General features: G+C 38.3%; 3 protein-coding genes across 3 annotated transcripts; 1 reads left to right on the top strand and 2 right to left on the bottom strand.

Annotated features, from left to right (window-relative positions):
• Nucleotides 1-2,155: 2,155 nt before the first annotated feature.
• On the top strand, nucleotides 2,156-5,666 carry LOC137725249 (nuclear transport factor 2-like). The gene is made up of 10 exons (XM_068463876.1): nucleotides 2,156-2,323; nucleotides 2,765-2,832; nucleotides 2,935-3,072; nucleotides 3,241-3,529; nucleotides 3,617-3,924; nucleotides 4,109-4,274; nucleotides 4,376-4,497; nucleotides 4,592-4,651; nucleotides 4,881-4,941; nucleotides 5,037-5,666. The coding sequence occupies exons 2-10, from the start codon at nucleotides 2,776-2,778 to the stop codon at nucleotides 5,327-5,329; spliced, it is 1,494 nt and encodes a 497-aa protein (XP_068319977.1). The 5' UTR covers nucleotides 2,156-2,323; nucleotides 2,765-2,775; the 3' UTR covers nucleotides 5,330-5,666.
• Nucleotides 5,667-6,808: 1,142 nt separating this feature from the next.
• LOC137726011 (galacturonosyltransferase 8-like) lies at nucleotides 6,809-9,499 on the bottom strand. The gene is made up of 3 exons (XM_068464861.1): nucleotides 9,227-9,499; nucleotides 7,787-9,037; nucleotides 6,809-7,430 (listed from the first exon to the last, which is right to left on the bottom strand). Exons 1-3 carry the CDS (start codon nucleotides 9,425-9,427, stop codon nucleotides 7,155-7,157), a joined length of 1,728 nt encoding a protein of 575 aa, XP_068320962.1. The 5' UTR covers nucleotides 9,428-9,499; the 3' UTR covers nucleotides 6,809-7,154.
• Nucleotides 9,500-11,532: 2,033 nt separating this feature from the next.
• LOC137724792 (uncharacterized) lies at nucleotides 11,533-12,801 on the bottom strand. Its single transcript, XM_068463485.1, has one exon. The coding sequence runs from the start codon at nucleotides 12,799-12,801 to the stop codon at nucleotides 11,533-11,535; it is 1,269 nt and encodes a 422-aa protein (XP_068319586.1).
• Between the last annotated feature and the right edge of the window lie 7,337 nt (nucleotides 12,802-20,138).

Here is a 20,138-nt window from a genome sequence, read left to right as displayed (position 1 = left end):
TTCAGTTTAAGAAATAGTCAGTGTTTAATTTACGAAATAGTAATAGTACTAGCGTTCAGTATAAGAAATAGTCAGTGTTCAGTTCAAGAAGTAATGATAGTATTAGTATTCCGTTTAAGATATAGTCATTGTTTAGTTTAAGAAATATTGTTCAGTTTAAGAAGCAGTCAATGTTCAATTTAAGAAATAGTGTTCGGTTTAAGAAGTAGTCAATGTACTATTTATGAAGTAGTCAATGTTCTGTTTAAGAGCTAGTGATAGTATTAATGTTCATATAACTGAATAATGAAAATTTTCTTTATTTTTTATCTTGTAACATTATTACTTAGTTTGCTCTAAAACAATTGAAAGAATAGTCAAATAAACAAATAATAAAATAAAAAATAAATTGTGTATGGAGTGAGGTGAAATGAGAGGGAAAGAGTGGGGAGAGGTGAAAAAATAAAAATAAAAAGTTAATGTGGATGGGTGAGGTGAAGGGAGAGAGAAAAATTCATGGGAATATATGAAAGAGGGAGAGAGAGAAAGAGGTTGAACGGTTAAGTGATGAAGAGAGCTTACGTGTGTGATGTCCCGCGCGTCAATGTATGTTTTTTTTTTTTTTTTTGTTTTTTTGTTGTTGTTGTTGTTATGTAAAACTTTTATCATTTTCATTAAAATTTGAACATTTTTTATTAAATAAAATTAGTAAATGATTTTTGGTTAATTAAAAGTTTTGAGAAACCCTTTTCATTAAAACTCCCTTATCCAAATTACCTAAAAAGATTTTGTGATCCAAAAGAGGATGAAGAGTCAAATTGTTCTTCTATCACAAAATAAAATCATGAGCAGTAGCCATACTGTAATTGTGCACGAACTAAATTTTGTTATCTTTTTCAAACCTCACCCCACATATTATCGTACCATCTCTAATTTTTTTTTAAAAACCCATATTCTCCCTCTCTTTATCTCCCTCACATTTTCTTTCCAACTTCTCTCTTTTCTATATATATTGTCACATTCCTGCCCAGGCGGGACCACTTTCCAGGCCCGACTCCACCGTAGCATGATATTGTCCGTTTTAGGCTTACCATTCCCTTACGGTTTTGTTTTTGGAAACTCACGAGCAACTTCCCAGAGGGTCACCCATCATGGGATTGCTCTAGCCCCCTTCTCGCTTAACTTCAGAGTTCCTACGGAACTCGAAGCCAGTGAGCTCCCAAAAGGTCTCGTGCTAGATAAGGATGAGAATATACATATAAGGATCACTCACCTGGACAATGTGGGATGTCACAATCCACCCCCTTAGGGGCCCGACGTCCTCGTCGGCACACACGCGACTAAGGTTAGGCTCTGATACCAAATTGTCACATCCCGGCCCAGGCGGGACCACTTCCCGAACCCGACTCCTCCGTAGCACGATATTGTCCGCTTTGGGCTTAACATTCCCTCACGGTTTTGTTTTGGGAACTCACGAGCAACTTCCCAGGGGGTCACCCATCATGGGATTGCTCTAGCCCCCTTCTTGCTTAACCTACGGAACCCGAAGCCAGTGAGCTCCCAAAAAGCCTCGTGCTAGGTAAGGATGAGAATATACATATAAAGATCACTCCCCTAGACGATGTGGGATGTCACATATATATATATATATATATATATATAATTTTTTATTATTATTATTTATTTTTAAAAAAATTGTTTACTGAGCTTCAACTAGTCATAATTAAGTTTTATTTTGTCTAATGAGGATTAGATTAAAAATTGCACTTAGGACTCCACCTTTGTTTTATTTTCTAATTTTTCCGTCCTCAAATTTTTATTCATTTGATTTTTCCACACTACTTGTCCTTGCCTTGGTCGTGGTCTCAAGGCCAAGCTAAACTGTTTATTATTTTTTTAAATAATATTGAATTAGTTTAATTGAAAGGGTACGGTATTTACACATTATTTTTTACTTCTCACACGTTTTTTAAATTTTTTTAAAATTTTTTACTGTCAGATCGAATGAATTAAAGAATATCAAAAGATGAAGATCAAAAGATAAAAGTTAATGAAGAGTGTTTGAGAAGTAAAAATGTCAAATTAAAAACTTAAATTTGTGCAAGAGAAATAAAATGATAAAAAATTTCAATTTCCTTGTCTCATATATAATGACCCAAAAACCCTTTTTCTCACTTCCTCTCTCCCACTCTCTCCTCGTGTACCAACGCTGTTGCGCCTCTTGGAGATCCGCTCAAAACCCTAGAAACCGCCAAGCCCCGCCGAGAGGAGGTGAGAGAAGTCGCCGAGCTCTCCGCCTACCTTTTCTTCTTCTCTCACCTCACTTCCGCCGATCCGCGCTTAGGTAACTCTTTCTCTCTTCTCAAATCTAACACATTTCATTACGCTTTGCATATTTTCAAGTGTGTTTTTGTTGATTTTCGCTCGCTTTAGATCTCCCTTTGTTTCCTAGAAATCTGAACTCGTATGCTTTAGCTTGTAGTGAAGTGATTTGAGCTTCAATTTTTTTTTATTTAATTTAATTTTTGCTTAAATGTTGTAGTGTACGAACTTGTGCTGAATTTCACTTAATATTTATTTTGGAAAGTATGTATTTAATTTAAGGAATATACATATATATGTTAATGTATCTTCAGTTAAATTGACGAAAATATGTTTGATGTAATTTTTTTTAAAAGTAATTCTTTTGGTGCTGGTAATTTTTGTATTTATGTTTTGAATAAATGATCTAGTTAAATTTTTATGGTTCTACATGTAATGGTTTTGTTTTTGTTTGGTTCTGGAGGTTGATCAGAGATGGCAACGATGGTGCAGCAAGCCCCAGCTGCGAGTCTCACTCCTACTGCCGACGTTGTATGTATTGATATTAAACGTGTACAGTTGTCAATGATCGATTACCGTATGGATCTTGATGGTTGCTAACTGAATTTTGTTGTAACATTTTGTTAAATATAGGTTGGCAATGCCTTTGTTCTTCAGTACTACAATATCTTGGAACAATCTCCTGAGCTTGTTCATCGATTTTACCAAGATATCAGTAAGCTTGGTCGTCCGGGAGATGATGGGATCATGAGCATTACAACCACCATGGAGGTAAGCTCCTTACAAAACCCTACCTTTGTGACAACTTCATGTTTACGCCAGATCATGTTTGTAATTGTTACTAAAGTACAGTATTTGTGGCGTAGATGTTTATGCTGTGGGTATCTTTAAATTTTGTCCACTGAAATTGTGAGAGTGTTATTGCATTTTATTGGACAGGAAATCAACAAGAAGATACTTGATTACGGAGAGCTCAGTGCAAATATCAAAACTGTGGATGCGCAAGAATCTTACAATGGGGGAGTATGTGTTCTTGTCACTGGGTATTTAACTGGAAAGGACCTTTTAAGGAAGACATTTACTCAAAGTTTTTTCTTGGCGCCACAAGACATAGGCTACTTTGTTTTGAACGATGTCTTTAGATATGTTGAAGATTCCAACCCTGAAAATGAGGACAATGGATTGGTTGTTGATGTTGAAGTTGAACCTCCTATTACTCCCAAACATGGTATGGCTTAAACTGCTGCTTCTTTAAGTCTTTCAATTGGGTAATTTTGGTTCAATCTAATTGAGTTTGAGAATATTCTTTTTGCAGATGCTACTGCTTTGCAGGACAATCATGTCCCGGAGCCTGTGATTTCAGTGTCTGAGGACATTGTCAAGGAGGAACTGTTCAAACCTTCTGAAAATGGAGTAGTTTCTGTTGAAGAGAAGGAAGTACCAGAACCTGAAGTCGTCAATGAAATTCCTGATGATTCCCAAGTAGTGATTAAAGTGGAAGCTGAATCATTCGCAAAAGTTGAAGCTGAATCCAACCCCAAAGTTGAGGTTGAGTCTAGTTCTAAAGTTGAAGCTGAATCTAACTCTAAAGTTGAAGCACCAAAGAAGTCATATGCCTCAATTGTAAGCAGCTGTTTTGCAACATCTCATGCCTCTAGATCTTTTTATATCTGTTAGATATGTGTTTTTGGTTGTAGTACTACATTTCTCATTAGTTTTGTAATTAAGTTGTGCAAAAGAAGTCAATACTTTTCTACTTTCTTTGTTATTGTTCATGCTTATTTGGGGTCTTTACCAATTGTTCCAGCTTAAGATCATGAAGGAGAGTACTGTCCCATTTTCTACTCCAGCACCTGTGAGGTCTGTCCCAAAGAAGCAGGAGCACCAAGTGGCTACTGCTCCAATATCTGCTCCAGTTTCAGAAACAGTATCCAGCACAAATGCCAGAGAAAATGGGAATTTAGAGCCCGAAGGTGAGCAGTTCGTTGTATTACGAGTTAACGTACTTTCTGTTGCACATGTTGTATGTTTGCATTAGTTTGATACAATTGTTAATTTTGTTTGTTGTGAACAGCTGAAGGTCATTCTATCTACATTAAAGGTCTGCCAATGGATTGTACAAATACTGTAATCGAGACCGAGTTTAAGAAATTTGGAGAGATCAAGAAGAATGGTGTTCAAGTTAGAATGCTAAGGGTTTGTGATCTATCAGCTCAAGTTTCTCTGTTGTTTGATGTTGGCAATCCTTCTGTGAATGATATACTTAATTGTCTCTTCATCATTACAACAGGGGTTCTGTTTTGGCTTCGTGGAATTTGAGGCTGCAAGTTCTGTGCAAAGTGCGATGGAGGTACTTAATAGACATTGACCCATTATCCTTTTTATGATCTGCTTCTTGGACGTTTGAACGTATCTATTGCTGTATTTGTTTGAACCCTACGGAATAGCAGAGAACCCAAGAAATTTGCTTGTGAATTATGAATGCATATATATTTAATCCTTTTGATATAACAATGTCTTTATGTTCTTGGAGATTTTTAAGTTATTGTGCTAATAATATTTCTGCATTGGTGTTTTAGGCTTCACCCATCGAGATCAGTGGACGGCAAGTTTATGTTGAGGAAAAGAGATCTACTCGAGGTGAGTTGAATTTTGTGTTCCAACATTATGTTTTGTCTATTTCTAGCTTTCTTGATTCTAATTTTTTATGCTCATCCTTTTCTTTATTTACACAGGGAGGGGACGGTTTTCTGGGAAGGGCAACGGGAATGGGTACAGGACTGAGGGACCAAGAGGACGTGGAGGCTATGGAGGTGGTAGGGCTTATGGCCGTGGTGATTTCAGTGGCGGTCGTGGTGATTTCAAGTCTGATTATGGAAGTAGGAGCAGCAATAGGGGAGGATCATCGGGCCGTGGAGGAGATGGATATCAGAGGTCTGACAATGGTGGTCGTGTGAATCGTGCTGGTGGGGTGGCGGTTAATGCAGCAGCAAAAAGCACAGCACCACAGGTGTATGCCTCAGCATGAGAACGCCTGCTTTTGAAGTTTGGTCACAAACGGTGACAGATTAATTTTTTTCTTTGAAAGTGTATCGATGGTGAAGTTAATTGGATAGCACTGAGAGGTTCGTTTCTGATCGTTTGGCGGATGAACCAGCCACCTAGGATGGTCCATAGGATTTTCTTTTAACCTTTTTTTTTTCGGGTTTTTATATCGAAGCTATTTTGGAGGCGATAGCGGTGTTAGATTTTGTGCTTATTATATTTTGGATAAACTGTTTGTAGCTCCATTGGTTTTTATGTGGATGGAAATTGGGAAATGACGATAGGAGTTGGAAACTTGGAAGTGCTCATATTTTTGTTTAGGGTTTTTCTGTTGTAATGGCTGCCTCGTGTTGCAGGTTTCCGTGATCTCTGTCATGCAGTTTATAGCTTTCTATGTTTTTGTAGAATCGAATTTTAACGAATGTAGTAACGGCTGCCTAGAATTAAAAGTTTAATGGAAAACGATGCGATGGCTAGGGTAGGAGAGCCCACCGCCATACCAAAACATGTTACCTTCCATTTCAGCTGAAATACGAAGGCTCGGACGACTCAGATGGTGTGGCTGGTAGGTGGACTGCTCAAGCTGCTCCCGAGGGTTTGCCGCGCTAGTGTTTGTTTGCACGCCCGGGATAAGGGGATGGCGAACCCCCCCGAGCCCCGACGTTAACACTGGTTCTCAAGTCGTTCTGCTAGTCAGGATCGGCTTTGGAAGAACCAATGCTCAAGCTTGTCCTAGGTGATGCTAATGTTGCTCGGCTTAGTATGGTCCGAATTGGCCCTCGCGGTACACTAACATGTCGAGTGTGAGCTCGTACGGTGAAGTTTTTCGATTGTGTAAATTGAAGGACCTAAAAATCATGGACTAACTATGGGAAGCTTATTGTGTGGGAAAATTTCAATAAAAATGGAGCGTTCTCCGCTTTCTTCATACTTTCCTCTTCTTGGATTCCACTCAACGTTGTACACATCTATTTCCGTTTTGCATTCTCTGGTTTGGTCCGTTGGCGGCGAATCGCAACTTTGCTTTGACTTGTTGGCCGCGAATCGCAACTGTGCTTTTGACTTGTTGGCGGCGAATGGTTGTTGTGCCTACATATCGGCCAACGTATGGGTTTTAGAGTTTTCAATGGAGCTTAAATGTTGGCCAACAAATTTTTGTTTCTATGATTGCACTTTCAGGCTTTTGCATAATATATCCCTCCAAGTAGCAAACTTTTGAGCATCAACATCAGAATAACGATTCCGATGACTTTCCTCGACGAGAATTGGATTCCCGTCCCGTGACGAATAGAAATGTAAGGGATACTCTATGCACACAAAGTTTTGTAAAAATATCTGAAGATAATTTTAACAATTTGTACAAACACTGCTAATCCAGACTGGGAGATGCTTATAATTTCACTAAATTTGGGGAAATTGGTAGAACTTAGTAGTAAGTAGTAGCCTCTTATGACAAAGTACCAATATAACTTTTGGATGAATCGTCTAATAGCCGAATATCACAATGATATGGCAGAAATAAGCGAACAACAAACAACGTGTTTGAAAGTTTACCGTAAATTTCCCACCAACTTCAGTAATTATCATCTTCCAAGTGAACTTAAGTTGTATGAAACAATAAAAAGAAGACCTAGATTAACATGGAAAACAGGTATGCTACACTTAGATTGATGCATATCGTCCCTATACTAAGAATAATTAGTAAACGTGCAACGAGCAACTACGGAATCCAAAAGAGGGATAGCTTACTAGCTGTAGGACTAGCATTGGCAGATTCTCCAACTAGAGCTTCAACAAATCCGGTTCGTTTAAAGACCAAAATTGCAGGCCTGAACGAACTCCATATCATAACTGACGTGTTTTTCCCAGAGTGGCTTGAACTGGCTCATGGCAATATCAAGCCAAGGCTTCATATTCCCGTTGAAGTGCACCACTGCAGCATTGCGAATCTCGTCCATGCTGATGCTCGGATTATAGCCAAGTCCCAGAACGTGCCATGACTTGTCTAGTGGCTTTGTTGTCGAGTAAAATGTGATTAAACCTGGCGGAAGTGTCCCCAATTTCCACAGGCTACGGTTCTCGTTCTGCAATAGGATCAACATCCCTAGTCAATGCTACTCAAGAGATGGGAAAACACACAATTAACAGAGATATAGCAGAACAGAATAATTTATAAGAACGACGTTATAGCATCTAAAAAGCATTATGAGTAAGTTTCCTTCTTTTTTCACTGCAGCTAGTGGCACATTCTTTACTATGGATCCCTTTAAGGTACCACTACGGCAACCAAAAGCTGCAGATTCGAAACAACAAAAACAACAAATGCACAAAGTTTGCACAACCAAGCAGTTTTTACAACATATGCATATATACACATCAGATACCGCTATTGATTTCAAAATGCAACACAAATTTGACCAAAAGAAAAGTAATCTCTTACCAGATTTTGCCAGTAATGATAATCGGCAGTACAATTTTGCTTTCTCCACGCATCCAGATCAAAGAAGTTCATTCCATAAGCCCACGCGCACGCATTAGGATTAAACTTCTCCTTAATCAGAGGATGTGAGAAATTCATGTACTGTGCATAACGATGGAAAGACCCAAAACAGGTCTCAACCGCCCCGTTCACCTTCCCATCCATATCAATCCTCCACAGACCAGTTAAATCCTTCTGAACCACTATATCGTCATCCAAAAATAGAATCCTATGCAATTTCGGGTACATTTCAGGCAAATAAAACCTCAAGTGGTTCAATATGGACAAATACTTGGGGTTCCTGAACTTCATGTTTGTTGCGTCTTTGGTTGCATTCTCGAGCTTATTCTCAAAGTAAAATGATTGCAACTTTGCGTTTTCCAATTGCTTTAACACCGGCACATATGAAGAATTCAAAAACTTATAATCCTCCACAGCCTTCACTTCAACATGTGACCCATTATAGTCCTTGCTTTTAAACATAACCTGCATTGCTCCAAGGTTCATCTTATCAGTCACGACATGGAAGACATGTTTCCATGGCTCCTTGGCGTTCTTCACCGCCGAATTCACCACCACCGACGCTGCAATCACGTTATCCGAAAATATAGCATAATGGTACAGATTGGGGTCCTCAATTTCCGGGGGAATCAGCTTCCCTTCATCAGTGTACTTCTCCGGATGCGCAATTCGCTCCTCCATCAGCCGCATTGCGACGCAATGCAAGCTCTTGGGGATCGACTTCGCGGCAATCAAGCTCGAGAAAGCCCCTTGCTTCTTAGCCTTCGTCAGCTGCTCATTCACTTGGAAAATGGTGTCCTTCAGCTTCTGAATCTTGAGCTGGTTATCGAAAGACTCTTTCGCTTCGGCAATTACTTGTCTAGTAACTTTGATTCGCTCTTTCACTTCTTTCTCGAACTGTCGCAGCACCGATTCGTCAATGTTGAGAGCGTCTGATTCGAATAGGGAGCGATAGGCAGGTTTGTTCATGAGATCCCAGTAATTTCGGGAGAGATCGGCGAAGACCCGAACCAGCTTGGAGTTCTCGAGCTTCAGCTTCCGCGCATAGCTCGCGTACGCTAGGGCTAGGGTCCGATGATCGTCTGCCTGCTTCCGGATCTGGTCCAGTCGGGGCTTCAGTGGGTCCGATTTCAGAGCTAGTACGGTCCTTCTCGTCGATCCAAATCCACCAAACGAACCGGAATCCAAACCCTAATCACAATTACCATCAAAATATCAAAAATTGCTCTTATTTTTATTGGAAAATTTGGTACTTTGGTACTAAATCCAGTTCCAGCGCGGGAACGAAAAACGATTAGATTAGATCGGGAAATACAAATCATGAACTTCAAACTCCATTGAAGCAGCGAGAGTGTGAAAGAACAGTAGAGAAACACTTACCGAGTCGCGGACATCGGAGGAGTCGGTTCGGGAGGCAAAGACGAAGGAGAGCGAAAAGAAGAAGACGACGGCGACTGCAATGGCCATGGCAAGCACTCTGAACGAGGCGACGGAGCTCCGCGCGGCTCCTCCTCTACCGCTGCCGGAGATTCGAAGGTTCGGCATTTTTCGAGTTGTTGCTTCTCTGTGAGGCTCTCTCATTCACTCAGACTCAGTGTCGGTCTCGGACTCGGAGTCTGACATTAACTTTTTGATTCTTTGTTTCTGTTAATGGTTAACTGTAAAACGCGGATTGGCGACTGCCACTTGGCGGTGCTCATTAAAACCTAATCATGTGGGGCCCATGTAATTGACATTTTCACTTGTCGGTTAGTGGGATTTGGGTGTTTATTAATTAGTTAACTACGCATTATCACCGGAGTTGCGCAATGTTAACTCGAGTGGCATTCACCAAATTTTCTACCTTCCTTTATTAATCTACCGCATAATACGCAGTTTAATATCTGTTAATTAACGTGAGTTATTGCTAGAGAAAAAAAAAAAAAAAAACCCAAAAGATGACTCAATTAGACCATCTTCAAAGTAGATTTAAAAAATGTCAAATAGACTTATAACAATAATAAATGATTTACAATTTATTCTAATTGATATGTCAAAATTGACACAAAGAAGAAGGCTGAACTTCAAGCGTCCAAATTGATGCCATGAAGCAATGGCGTCAAATAAGTTTTTTCTTATCTCCAAAGGCATTCAACTTACCTCACCTTAAATGCCTATCATATTTAAGTGTTTTTAGCCCAACTTTTATTATTTTTGTTTGAAAAAAAAACATAAATGAAGCAATAAATTTTGGCACAAAGGAAAATATTGGCAATATGTCAAATTGCCAATTCAGCCATCAAACTGAAATTGTTTTGAATTTGACATCTCTTTTGGAGATGCTCTTAAGATTCATTGTTCACTCCACATTAATTGCTATGTTGTATAAAAGTCTTCAAGCGTGATCATCGTGTAATATTATTAATTTATCTTTGTTAATTATTTTGACGTGAATTAATAATATTACTAATTTCATTCATGTTTGGCCATTCACAACTCAAAGTGGTAAATTGGTTCTTGTCTTAAGTCTTAATGGGACTCTCAATGAGAACAACGTCAAGGTATAAGCTATTATAAAAGTTGCAATCTTGAAGGGTATCATATACATTGTGACATTCATACCATTATGATTTTTTTTTTTTTTGGGTCTGACGGGTGGATCACGTCACTCATAGGTCACACATAAAAATGGGACCTTGTGTATTGTCTTAGACATTCGCTTGTTAGTTCAACTCCCAATACAAAAATTCCTTCCTTATATGTGTGTTTGGATGATTGACGAGGCCCATTGAATCGAGAAATTTTTTCTAGTACTAGGTATTCAAGCGGTAATCCACCTATTATAATACAAGTTAAAAAAATTCCTTACACTTATTTTATAACATGTGAAATATCCGTTTGAATACGGGCAAAATTTCTTTATTGAATCAAAGCATTTTTCCATACCATTGCAGTTGGGGGCACAAAACCCTACCTTGTTATATTGCAAACAATTAAAGCATAGCATGTGACTTTTTATAACCCAAGGGGAGTCATCATTAAAAGAGCATCCTCTTAACTCCATTATTAGAAAACCAAGACCAGAGAAATATCAAAGAACCTCTATGCACTCACTATATGTTCTAGATGGTACGTAAATGATGAATGACCCAAAGTCATTGAAATAAAACCACTAGCTAAAGTTGTGCGGGTAGAAAGGTTGCTCTTTTGTGATGGAAATGTCACATATTCAAAAGTAAAAGTGAGGCTGTGTACGATAGACGTCACCCAATTCGACCCTCACAAAGCGGGAAGCTTTGTTAGCTTGAGACCACTCTTTTAAAGTCATTCGGGCATACACCAACCCTAAATTGTACACGATGAGTTGACTTCTTAAGTAACTTTATATAGCAAATAAATTGGTAACTAGAAAACTTGATTAAGGATGAGATAAGAAAGAGATAGATGGAAATAGAGGAACAATCTGATTTTATAGTTAATTTAAGCACTAGATCATGAAACACAAAACATATTTACTCGTGATACTCTTACTCAAAGTACACACAAAAATTACCACTTAATTTAGCATTAACCAAAGTAAATTTAGAAATCTTTTTTTTTTTTTTTTGACAAAACGAAATATATTCTAAACTGCTCTCTAATTTAGCAGAAAAGAGATTTGAATTTGGAGACAAGAGAGGCTGATTCACTGCCCTGACCAACTGGTATCAATGGTGCCCCTTCTTGCCATGCTTGGTGACATGGTGTAACCATCCAAACCCTTTGAGTGCCTTGGAAAACTTGACAAGATTAGGCCTTCCCATCCCCAAATTCATCTTCCCAGCTGAGAATTTCAATGCCTGTAAGCAGCACAATTGCCCATCAAACTCTTCCTCTTCACCATCATTGCTTTCAGCTTTCCCATCTTTCCCCTTCTTTGACTTGCTTTTTTTACCTTTCACCACTTTTAATGATTCTGTCTCATCATATGTCTCCCAAAGCATGTCCATCCCTTCTCCTCCTCCTCCTCCTCCTCCTCCATCCACATTTTGATGCCTCTCCTCAAAAAGCTTGCATGCCAGTGTCCTTCTCCACTCCTTCTCTTTCCTCATTGATCCAAAACTTCCAAGATTTGGACTCATGTTGTAGTAACATTCTCCTACATTTGCTCCAAGGGTTTGGGGATTTAACCTGGATTCCCAAAGATTTGCTCCTAGGGTTTGGGAATTTACCCTGGATAATTTGGAATTTAACTCATCTCCATCACCCAAATAATCCTTGGATTCTCCTCTTCTCATAAACCTTTTTTCTTTTACTTCTTGTACTTCAACTTTCTTGGACTCTGTGCTTGGTGGTGGCTTGATCACTTCTTCTTTCTCTTCCTTTTTGCACAAGTTTTCTGGCCAATTCTCTTCTTCTTCTTCTATGAATGCCTCAGCTGGGATTTCGAACTTGTCGTCAAAAACATCACTTGCAGCATCAGAAACATCAGAAGCACAATTAGCTTCATGACTTGACACATCTTCAACTTGTGCTTCAAAGACTTGTGAGCAATTTTTCTCAGCTGGGGTCTCGTTGATTTCGAACGTGGACGTGTCAAACACAATTCTATACGCTTCAAGCTCCACGGAAGACCGGAATTCTTCATGATCATGATCACGATCACCGCCATCACTGTCATCAACTCTAAACTTGTGCAAACCTTCCAAAACAGTTTGGTACGCAGTGACAAGACAACCCAATTTGACTTTCGACGATTTGGAATCAGCAACTTCGTGTTGGACCGTTAGATAGGCAACCACAAGAAGAGCTGTGGTGATGAAAAGAGGAGATAGAAAAGAAAGGAGCTTGAGGAGGTAGGGTGAGAAAAATATGAAGTAGGAGAAGTAAAGAGGGTGCGACAAAATGCAGAAACAAAGATTGAACAAGTCGGCGAGAAGAAGACTAGAGATTTTGATTTTCTTGGACGTGTTTGGTTGGAAAGAAAATTCTGACATTTTCTTAAGAAAGGAAAGAAAATTTGAGAAGGATGGATGGATGGATGGATGGATGGATAGTGATATGGTGAACAAGAAGAGAAAGGTTTTGTGTGGTTTGTTGGGGATAGAGAGAGAGAGAGTGAGTGAGATTGGAAGTGAGAGCGCCGTGAGTAAAGGAAATAGACTGGGAATTAATATATGAAGATTACGAAAGTGAGAGTGATAGATTAACCAATTAAAAAGTAACTTTAGATTAATCAAAAGAAGTAAAGAAAAAAGAACATGTCTGGAAACTTTCTTTTGCTTTTCCTTCCCATCAACAACCATCCAATTATGTGTGCCGTTTGGGCGTAATAGGAGAGATCAAATTTTGTAAATCACATGACGTGGTTATTAATGATTAAATTATTACTTAAATATTAATTAACGTGTTTACTTTTTATTGGTAGCACATCATATAACTTGTAAAATTTGATTTTACTAGCATGATTCTTTCTAATTTGGATTTACCTAACTCCCTAACTCACCCCATCTGAATTACATTAGTACAAATCCCATCAATGAAATTTAATTACTAATTATTCACATACGAAGGTAGTTATATTGGAAGGGACTACACTTGTGTTTACTAGAGGGGTATATTCACCTCATTGTTTGGTTGTGATTAACGCATTTTTTTAATTAAAGATTAATTGCTTAGTTAGTTATATTTATCGAGTGAATTAATAATTTTGGTGACTAGTAACTCTCTTAGGATGTTGTTCAGTTAATTGATGCATATGAACGACTTAAAAATCTCCAACTGGATTGAATTTTTTTTTTTATTGCAAATAAAGTCTTTCGGTGATGATTAAGAAAATAAACAAATATGCTTGCGACATTTGTACGAAGAAAACAAATTAATCATAACTGAGTGAACAAGAAAATGCATCAATTCAAAGGGTGGAGGCAAGTATCATCCGGAATGTTGGAGTATTTGAATTTTGTACAAAATTACCTAGCTACAATAACTACTCCTTTTAAGTTACGACAGTCCAGTAATAATTTTGGCATTGAAAACCGGTGGATGCCATCTTAAACATGGACTAGCAATTCAGATCATGAATGGATGTAACTACCACATATCATAGAGACGAGCTGCTAACCTACTCTTAACCACACTGATATTATTGTAATTTAACCATTTAAAGCTAAGTGTCGAATTTTATCACAAAAGACTTCAGTAACAAATCACATTGCATTTTATTTTCTCAATTTCCAGATTTAAGACTTATATTCAACAGTAACAGATCATGGTCCAGGCATCATATATAAATGTTATTTAGAGCAACTTCAATGGAAGCTAAATTTTCGTACTAACCAGTTTGAACTCCACCTTTGCTTGCACCTTCGGATAAAAAATAATAAAACGGAGCTTTATTAGCAACTCTGCCTTGATAATCTCAAGAGATTTTTCAGTATGTTCGGAATACAGGGCAGTATGTCATATTTTATTATACAATTGGATGAACACTTTAAAATTTAAAATAAAAAATAAAAAACCTCCCTCTAATTATATAATAACATATGGTATACCACCTTATGTTTCAAACACACAAAAAAAATTATCGATAACATCGGGGGAATATCGGTTAGTTATTGAATGGTCAAGTATAATAACTAATTAAGGCTAGTTAATGATTATTACTACAGCATAATTAGCATCCTATGCACTATGTACGACTTCCTACTTCTCCACAAGTTGCACCTATCATCGCCAGCTTTTTCCTTTTTCTTTGAAACCAAGTTACTGAAGAAGTCAATAATCGAATGGGAGACATGGGACACGATGTAGATAAAAGATGATGAAACAAATGTGTGGGAGCAACAATTAACATCTACGAAATGAAAGCAACCGCACGAGTAGATCGTGTTGTTGCGGCGTTTATGTTAATAATACGATGTTGTGTTAATTAATATTATATATTTGTATTATTGACATAAAACGTTATTGTATGAGTGTAACCATATTATATAATTTTTTCTTCTTAAAAAGCAAGAAGAAGAACTGAAAGCAAACATATAAGGCACGAGTAAACTGTGTTGTTGTGGTGTTCTATGTCAATAGTACAATGCTGTGTGAATAAACATTATACAAATTTGTATATCATAAACATAAAACGTCATTGTAACAATATATTCATAACAGTTTTTCTCCTTAAAAAGTCTACAAGAAGAAGAAACATAAGGTGTGGATTGAGGTCAATTAGGTGCACATGGGAAGTGTACTCATTGTCACTCGAGTACCCGTCACGCAATTGCATCCTTGGTCCGTGGCTTTTTCACACCTGTATGGGACCCATCTAATTGTCTCTCGTCACTCTCCTAGCTAAATCATGAATCAAAGGGCACCGACAGTCATTTGGCAGATTTATTCTTTCGTATGTTTGACTACTGAATCAAGAATTCATTCTGGTAGTGTATGAGAAGCACTGATATTTAAGTAGTTAGATTGAAATTGTTCGGGCTAGAATTATTTCTTGCATAACTTTTCTTGTTTTGCATGTTGGGTAAGGTCTGTTGTTTGGTTTTCTATAATATAAGTTTGTCACTAGTTTGAATGATGCCTTTTTAGAGCTTTTGTTAGACCTTAAGACTCACAATCAAAGCTAATTTAAGTTTGAGCGTACCACTGTGCTTTTTATTTAACAGATTGTTTTATTGGTTGTTTAGGTTACTGTTTACTTGCACCACAAGTCACTTTGACTCCTTGACTTATCATAATTGTTCACAGATGGGTTAAGTCTATATTAAGTTTTGTAGACATGTAAATTTCATTGCATACAAATGATGCATCACAAAGCTCCACGTGGCATATGATTCATCACAAATGGACAAGTCATCAATGACATGTGACATAAATCAAGCAAGAGAAGTATAAAACATTCCCAAAATTCGGCTCAAGGGCAAAAATTCCCTTAATTTCAGCAAAAGGGTAAGTGATCCTAAAACCGGAAAGAAAGCAAAGACATCTTCACAAAACAAGTAAGAATTGAAGACTGTTCACAAAATAGGCAATAAAGCCTCTAAATTTCGGCCAAGGGAGTAAAGGTGGTTGAAATTAAGACACAAAATATGCCTAAATTATCCCATGGATGAATCAAGACACAAATCAAAGCTAAATCCATCCAAATGCAAGCTTTGAGAAGTCTATAAATACAATTTCCTCCCACAAGCATAGGGTCAAAAATTCTACATTGAGAAGAACCTCTGCACAAATCTTTGAAGACTAATACGCTGCCAAAGCTCTCTTCGAAGAACGTACAACCAAAACCGAAGCTTTCTTTTGACCAAAGCCGAAACACTTCCTTGAAGAATCAACAAGCACTCGTGTTGATTCCTTCAAGACTTTGTTGCAAGCTCAAAACTTGTGACGATGTTCGTTTTAAGATCAAGTCGCCAAGACCCTTGAATCAACGAAATCCTGCATCAACATCACCCTTTGCCACAACTTTGAGGTGAAGACCATCCAAGTGTTGTTTCAAGCTCGAAACTTGAAGCAATCGTTCAATCCTTCATCTGAGATCAAGTCATCGCGACCCTTGGATCAACAACCTATGCATCTACATCAAATCTTGGATCAACAGCCTACGCATCTACATCAAAGTTGAAGACTGAATCAGAGGAAAATTGTAAACAAAGATTGTAACCCTACAAATTCAAATCAATATAAATCTACTTTGTACACTTGTTTTCGTTTCATTCGTTACAAGAATTTTCGTGTTTACAAATTTGGCACGCCCAGTAGGACCTCGCTGCCTCATATCTCTGTCTTCAAACTCGCAAAAAGCACAAATGGCATCAAGAAAAATCAAGTTGTTCCCACTACCAACGCGAAGAACAAGGGCATCCTTGCCGCAAGTGGTGGCACTTCGGGCATCACAACCCAAAGCAAGGCAAGAACTCTTTCTGTCGTGCCTTCCACCCCTCCATCAACTCTACCGAAGGAGCAAGAGCACTTGAGGCACGAACCTGTGATCACCCTAGCCTCGCTAAGGGCGCCAAGGGAAGAAAGTCTGAGGAGGTACCCTGAGTCTTTGACTTCTGACGTTAACTCAAGCAGTTTATGTCCCGTAGTTATGCAATTCATGACTACTGGCGCGACTTCCATCGAGGAGCAATTGGCTTGAATGAGTGAAGCAATTGCAAGGCTGAGAATGACCGTAGAGGAGAATGACTTGCAAATTGCTACGCTCATCAATTGTTTGGAGGCCCAACATGATGATAAAAGCTGACCCGAAGGTTGACCCACTAAAGGAGGAAACCAACGAAAATGAAGAGCCTCTGGTGGAGAAAGCAGAGGAGAAGCTTGAAAAAGAAATTTTCATTTCATTTAAGATCAAACCTCTACGGCCGTTGAAGAAATTTTTTGTTTAATTCAAGACCAAGCCTCAACTGCCCTTGAAGAAATATTCCGTTCAATAAATACGCCTCAACAACCCTTGACAAAATTCATCACTTCAATTCAAGATCAAGCCTTAATGGCCCTTGAAGAAATGTTTCGTTAAAAAAAGATGCCTCAATGGCCCTTGACGAAATTCATCTTGTCAATTCAAGAAATACGCCTCTACGGCCCTTGAAGAATCAAACTAATTCAAGATCAAGTCTCGACGACCGTTGAGTTAGAACATTCATATTGCAGGACTTCAAAACACGTTTCTTACACGTGACAAGCACATGCCTACAACGTTTCTTGAAGTGGGGCCATTTGTAGACATGTAAATTTTGTTGCATACAAATGATGCATCACAAAGCTCTATATGGCATATGACTCATCACAAATGGACAGGTCATCAATAACATGTGACATAAATCAAGCAAAGGAAGTATAAAACATTCCCAAAATTCGGCTCAAGGGAGAAAACTCCCTTAATTTCAGCAAAAAGGTCTAAAGTGATCCTAAAACTAGAAAGAAAGCTAAGGCATCTTCACAAAACAAGCAAGAATTGAAGATTGTTCACAAAATAGGCAATAAAGCCTCTAAATTTCGGCCAAGGGAGTAAAGGTGGCTGAAATTAAGACACAAAATATGCCTAAATTATCCCATGAACGAATCAAGACACAAATCAAAGCTAAATCCATCCAAATGCAAGCTTTGAGAAGTTTATAAATATAAGTTCCTCCCACAAGCATAGGGACATTGAGAAGAACCTCTACACAAATCTTTGAAGATTAATACATTGCCAAAGCTCTCTTTGAAGAACGTACAAAGAAAGCCGAAGCTTTCTTTCGACCAAAGCCGAAACACTCCTTTGAAGAATCAACAAGCACTCGTGCCCATTCCTTCAAGACTTTGTTGCAAGCTCAAAATGTGTACCGACATTCGTTTCAAGATCAATCGCCAAGACCCTTTGTGATATTCCGTCCCCAAAATTAGTATTTTATTTTATTCTTGACGTATTTCGGAGATTTAATTGAAACTAGTTCATTAATTTTCGAAATTTGAGAAAATCAAAGTGAGGGATACCTTAGTCATTTCAAATTTTCTCGACCTTTTCGGTCAACGCTTGAGTTGATTAGGTAGAGTTCAATTCCATGAACGCGTAGGCGTAAACGGATCTTATTTCCAAATCAGAACGGAGAAGTTAGAGTCATTTAAAGTTGGTGGCATTTTGGGAATTTTACCAAAATGCTATAAATGGGAGTGAAACCTCCAGAAAAGGGGAGGTTTTCTGAAAAATGGGGAAGGGGCTGCTGCTCACCCGTTTTAGAGGCTAATTGGACCCGTTAACCCAAAAACTTGACCCACTTGTATCTCCTTCATCCGAGCTCTGTTTTGGGTGATCTTGGTGTCCATGGAAAGCTCTTGACGAGCCATACATCTCTGTAGTATTAGATTTCCCATTTTCTTTTCCATCTTTGCAGTTCGAAGCCACAAAGCCCATGATTTTTCCGGCGATTTTATCATTTTTCCGGTGATTCCGGCAACCATTTCCTTCGAATGAGCTATGAAACTTCATCTACTCTTCATAATCTTTGAGTTGGTATGCTTAGTTTGTGCTTTCGTATTCATTTTAGAGTTGGGTGTTTAGAACCCTAGAAATCCGGTATTCTCCGGTGAATTTGGACGGTTTCCGGTTAGAATTTATCGTTGGCCTAATTGTGAAAAATGTTTCCCTTGTTGAGCTCTAGCTATCACGTAAATTTGAGCTCATCTAGTTAATGTTGAAAATTTGGGATTTCCAAACCCTCCATCTTGACTACCATCGCGTGTGGCGGTGCGTGGGATCGTTCACGAGTGTTGTCTAGGTTCCAAATACCTTCTAGTGACCTTGTGAACCTATGTCTAGCTCGGTTTCCCAAAATTCAATTGTTTGGTGTGGTGATCAAATTGGACCACCACTTGTTTGGGTGATTGACGATAATTCGACCGTTGGATCGTCACCAAACCTCAATGCATTATAGAACTTAATATTCAGTTAAAATTAGTATTAATGGAGGCTCTGTGAGGCTTTGCGGCTTATCTCGGTGAGTGACTTTAATATATGTGATATTGGTGATTACCTTGTTTTCGTAATTGTTATCCTGTGTGGATATGACTTGGTGTTATACATATGTTTCCTATTGAATTGTTATTTTTATGCTTAGCCTTTGATTAAGTTTATGAAATGAGATTTGACGTATATATATTGAAATATGGTTTAATTTGTTTGAATGGCATGATGTGATGAAATGATGAGGTCCGTTAACCCATTGTGATGGGGATTTGTTGCTTTGATGTTGTTTCATTTCAGCTTTGTTGATCCGTTCTAAATTTAGTATTTGTGCCTTATTTCCCTTGGTTGAGCTTTTGTAAATTAAGTAACTTGTGATGGTCTCATTCCTTTGAGCCATCGTACATTATGGTTGTTAGCCTTCCGCAATTCCGGAATCCCTATTACTTCGCAATTCCGTTGAGTGATGGTCTGGAATCCCTCTTACTCTGCGATTCCGTTGAGTGATGGTCCGGGATTGTATCCACCTTAGGTTTCATTGAGTTTGGATTGAGATAGCTTCAAAGATGTAGGCTTCGGCCGAATTGTGTCGCTCTAACCCTACTTTTCATTGTGTGTATGAGAATATGGTTGTGAGATGTTGTGATTGTTTCAGACAAACTGTTGGATGTTTGGGTGACTCCCTCGGAATTTTCAACAGTTTGGTATTGATTTCTTATGAATGATTTATATTCAAGGTTTATAAATTGTGATTGATGGTTGGTTTTATTATTGTATCACATGCTTATATTATTGTCACTCACCTGAGCCTCGCAGCTTATCTGAGTGCCTAATTTGCTAGTGCACCAATCCCATAATGTAGGCATTGACATATGACAGGTC

Source organism: Pyrus communis, chromosome 2, assembly GCF_963583255.1.
Source record: "Pyrus communis chromosome 2, drPyrComm1.1, whole genome shotgun sequence".
In the NCBI taxonomy this organism is placed as follows: Eukaryota; Viridiplantae; Streptophyta; class Magnoliopsida; order Rosales; family Rosaceae; genus Pyrus; species Pyrus communis.
This window is presented reverse-complemented; position numbering and strand designations above follow the sequence as displayed.

Coding starts and splice junctions, on each gene's coding strand:
- LOC137725249 (XM_068463876.1), top strand. CDS start 2,776: ATGGCAACGATGGTGCAGCAAGCCCCAGCTGCGAGTCTCACTCCTACT. Junction 3,530..3,616: donor TCCTATTACTCCCAAACATG/GTATGGCTTAAA, acceptor TTCTTTTTGCAG/ATGCTACTGCTTTGCAGGAC. Junction 4,652..4,880: donor CTGTGCAAAGTGCGATGGAG/GTACTTAATAGA, acceptor TTGGTGTTTTAG/GCTTCACCCATCGAGATCAG.
- LOC137726011 (XM_068464861.1), bottom strand. CDS start 9,427: ATGAGAGAGCCTCACAGAGAAGCAACAACTCGAAAAATGCCGAACCTT. Junction 9,038..9,226: donor CCTCCGATGTCCGCGACTCG/GTAAGTGTTTCT, acceptor AATTGTGATTAG/GGTTTGGATTCCGGTTCGTT. Junction 7,431..7,786: donor ATCATTACTGGCAAAATCTG/GTAAGAGATTAC, acceptor ATCCTATTGCAG/AACGAGAACCGTAGCCTGTG.
- LOC137724792 (XM_068463485.1), bottom strand. CDS start 12,801: ATGTCAGAATTTTCTTTCCAACCAAACACGTCCAAGAAAATCAAAATC.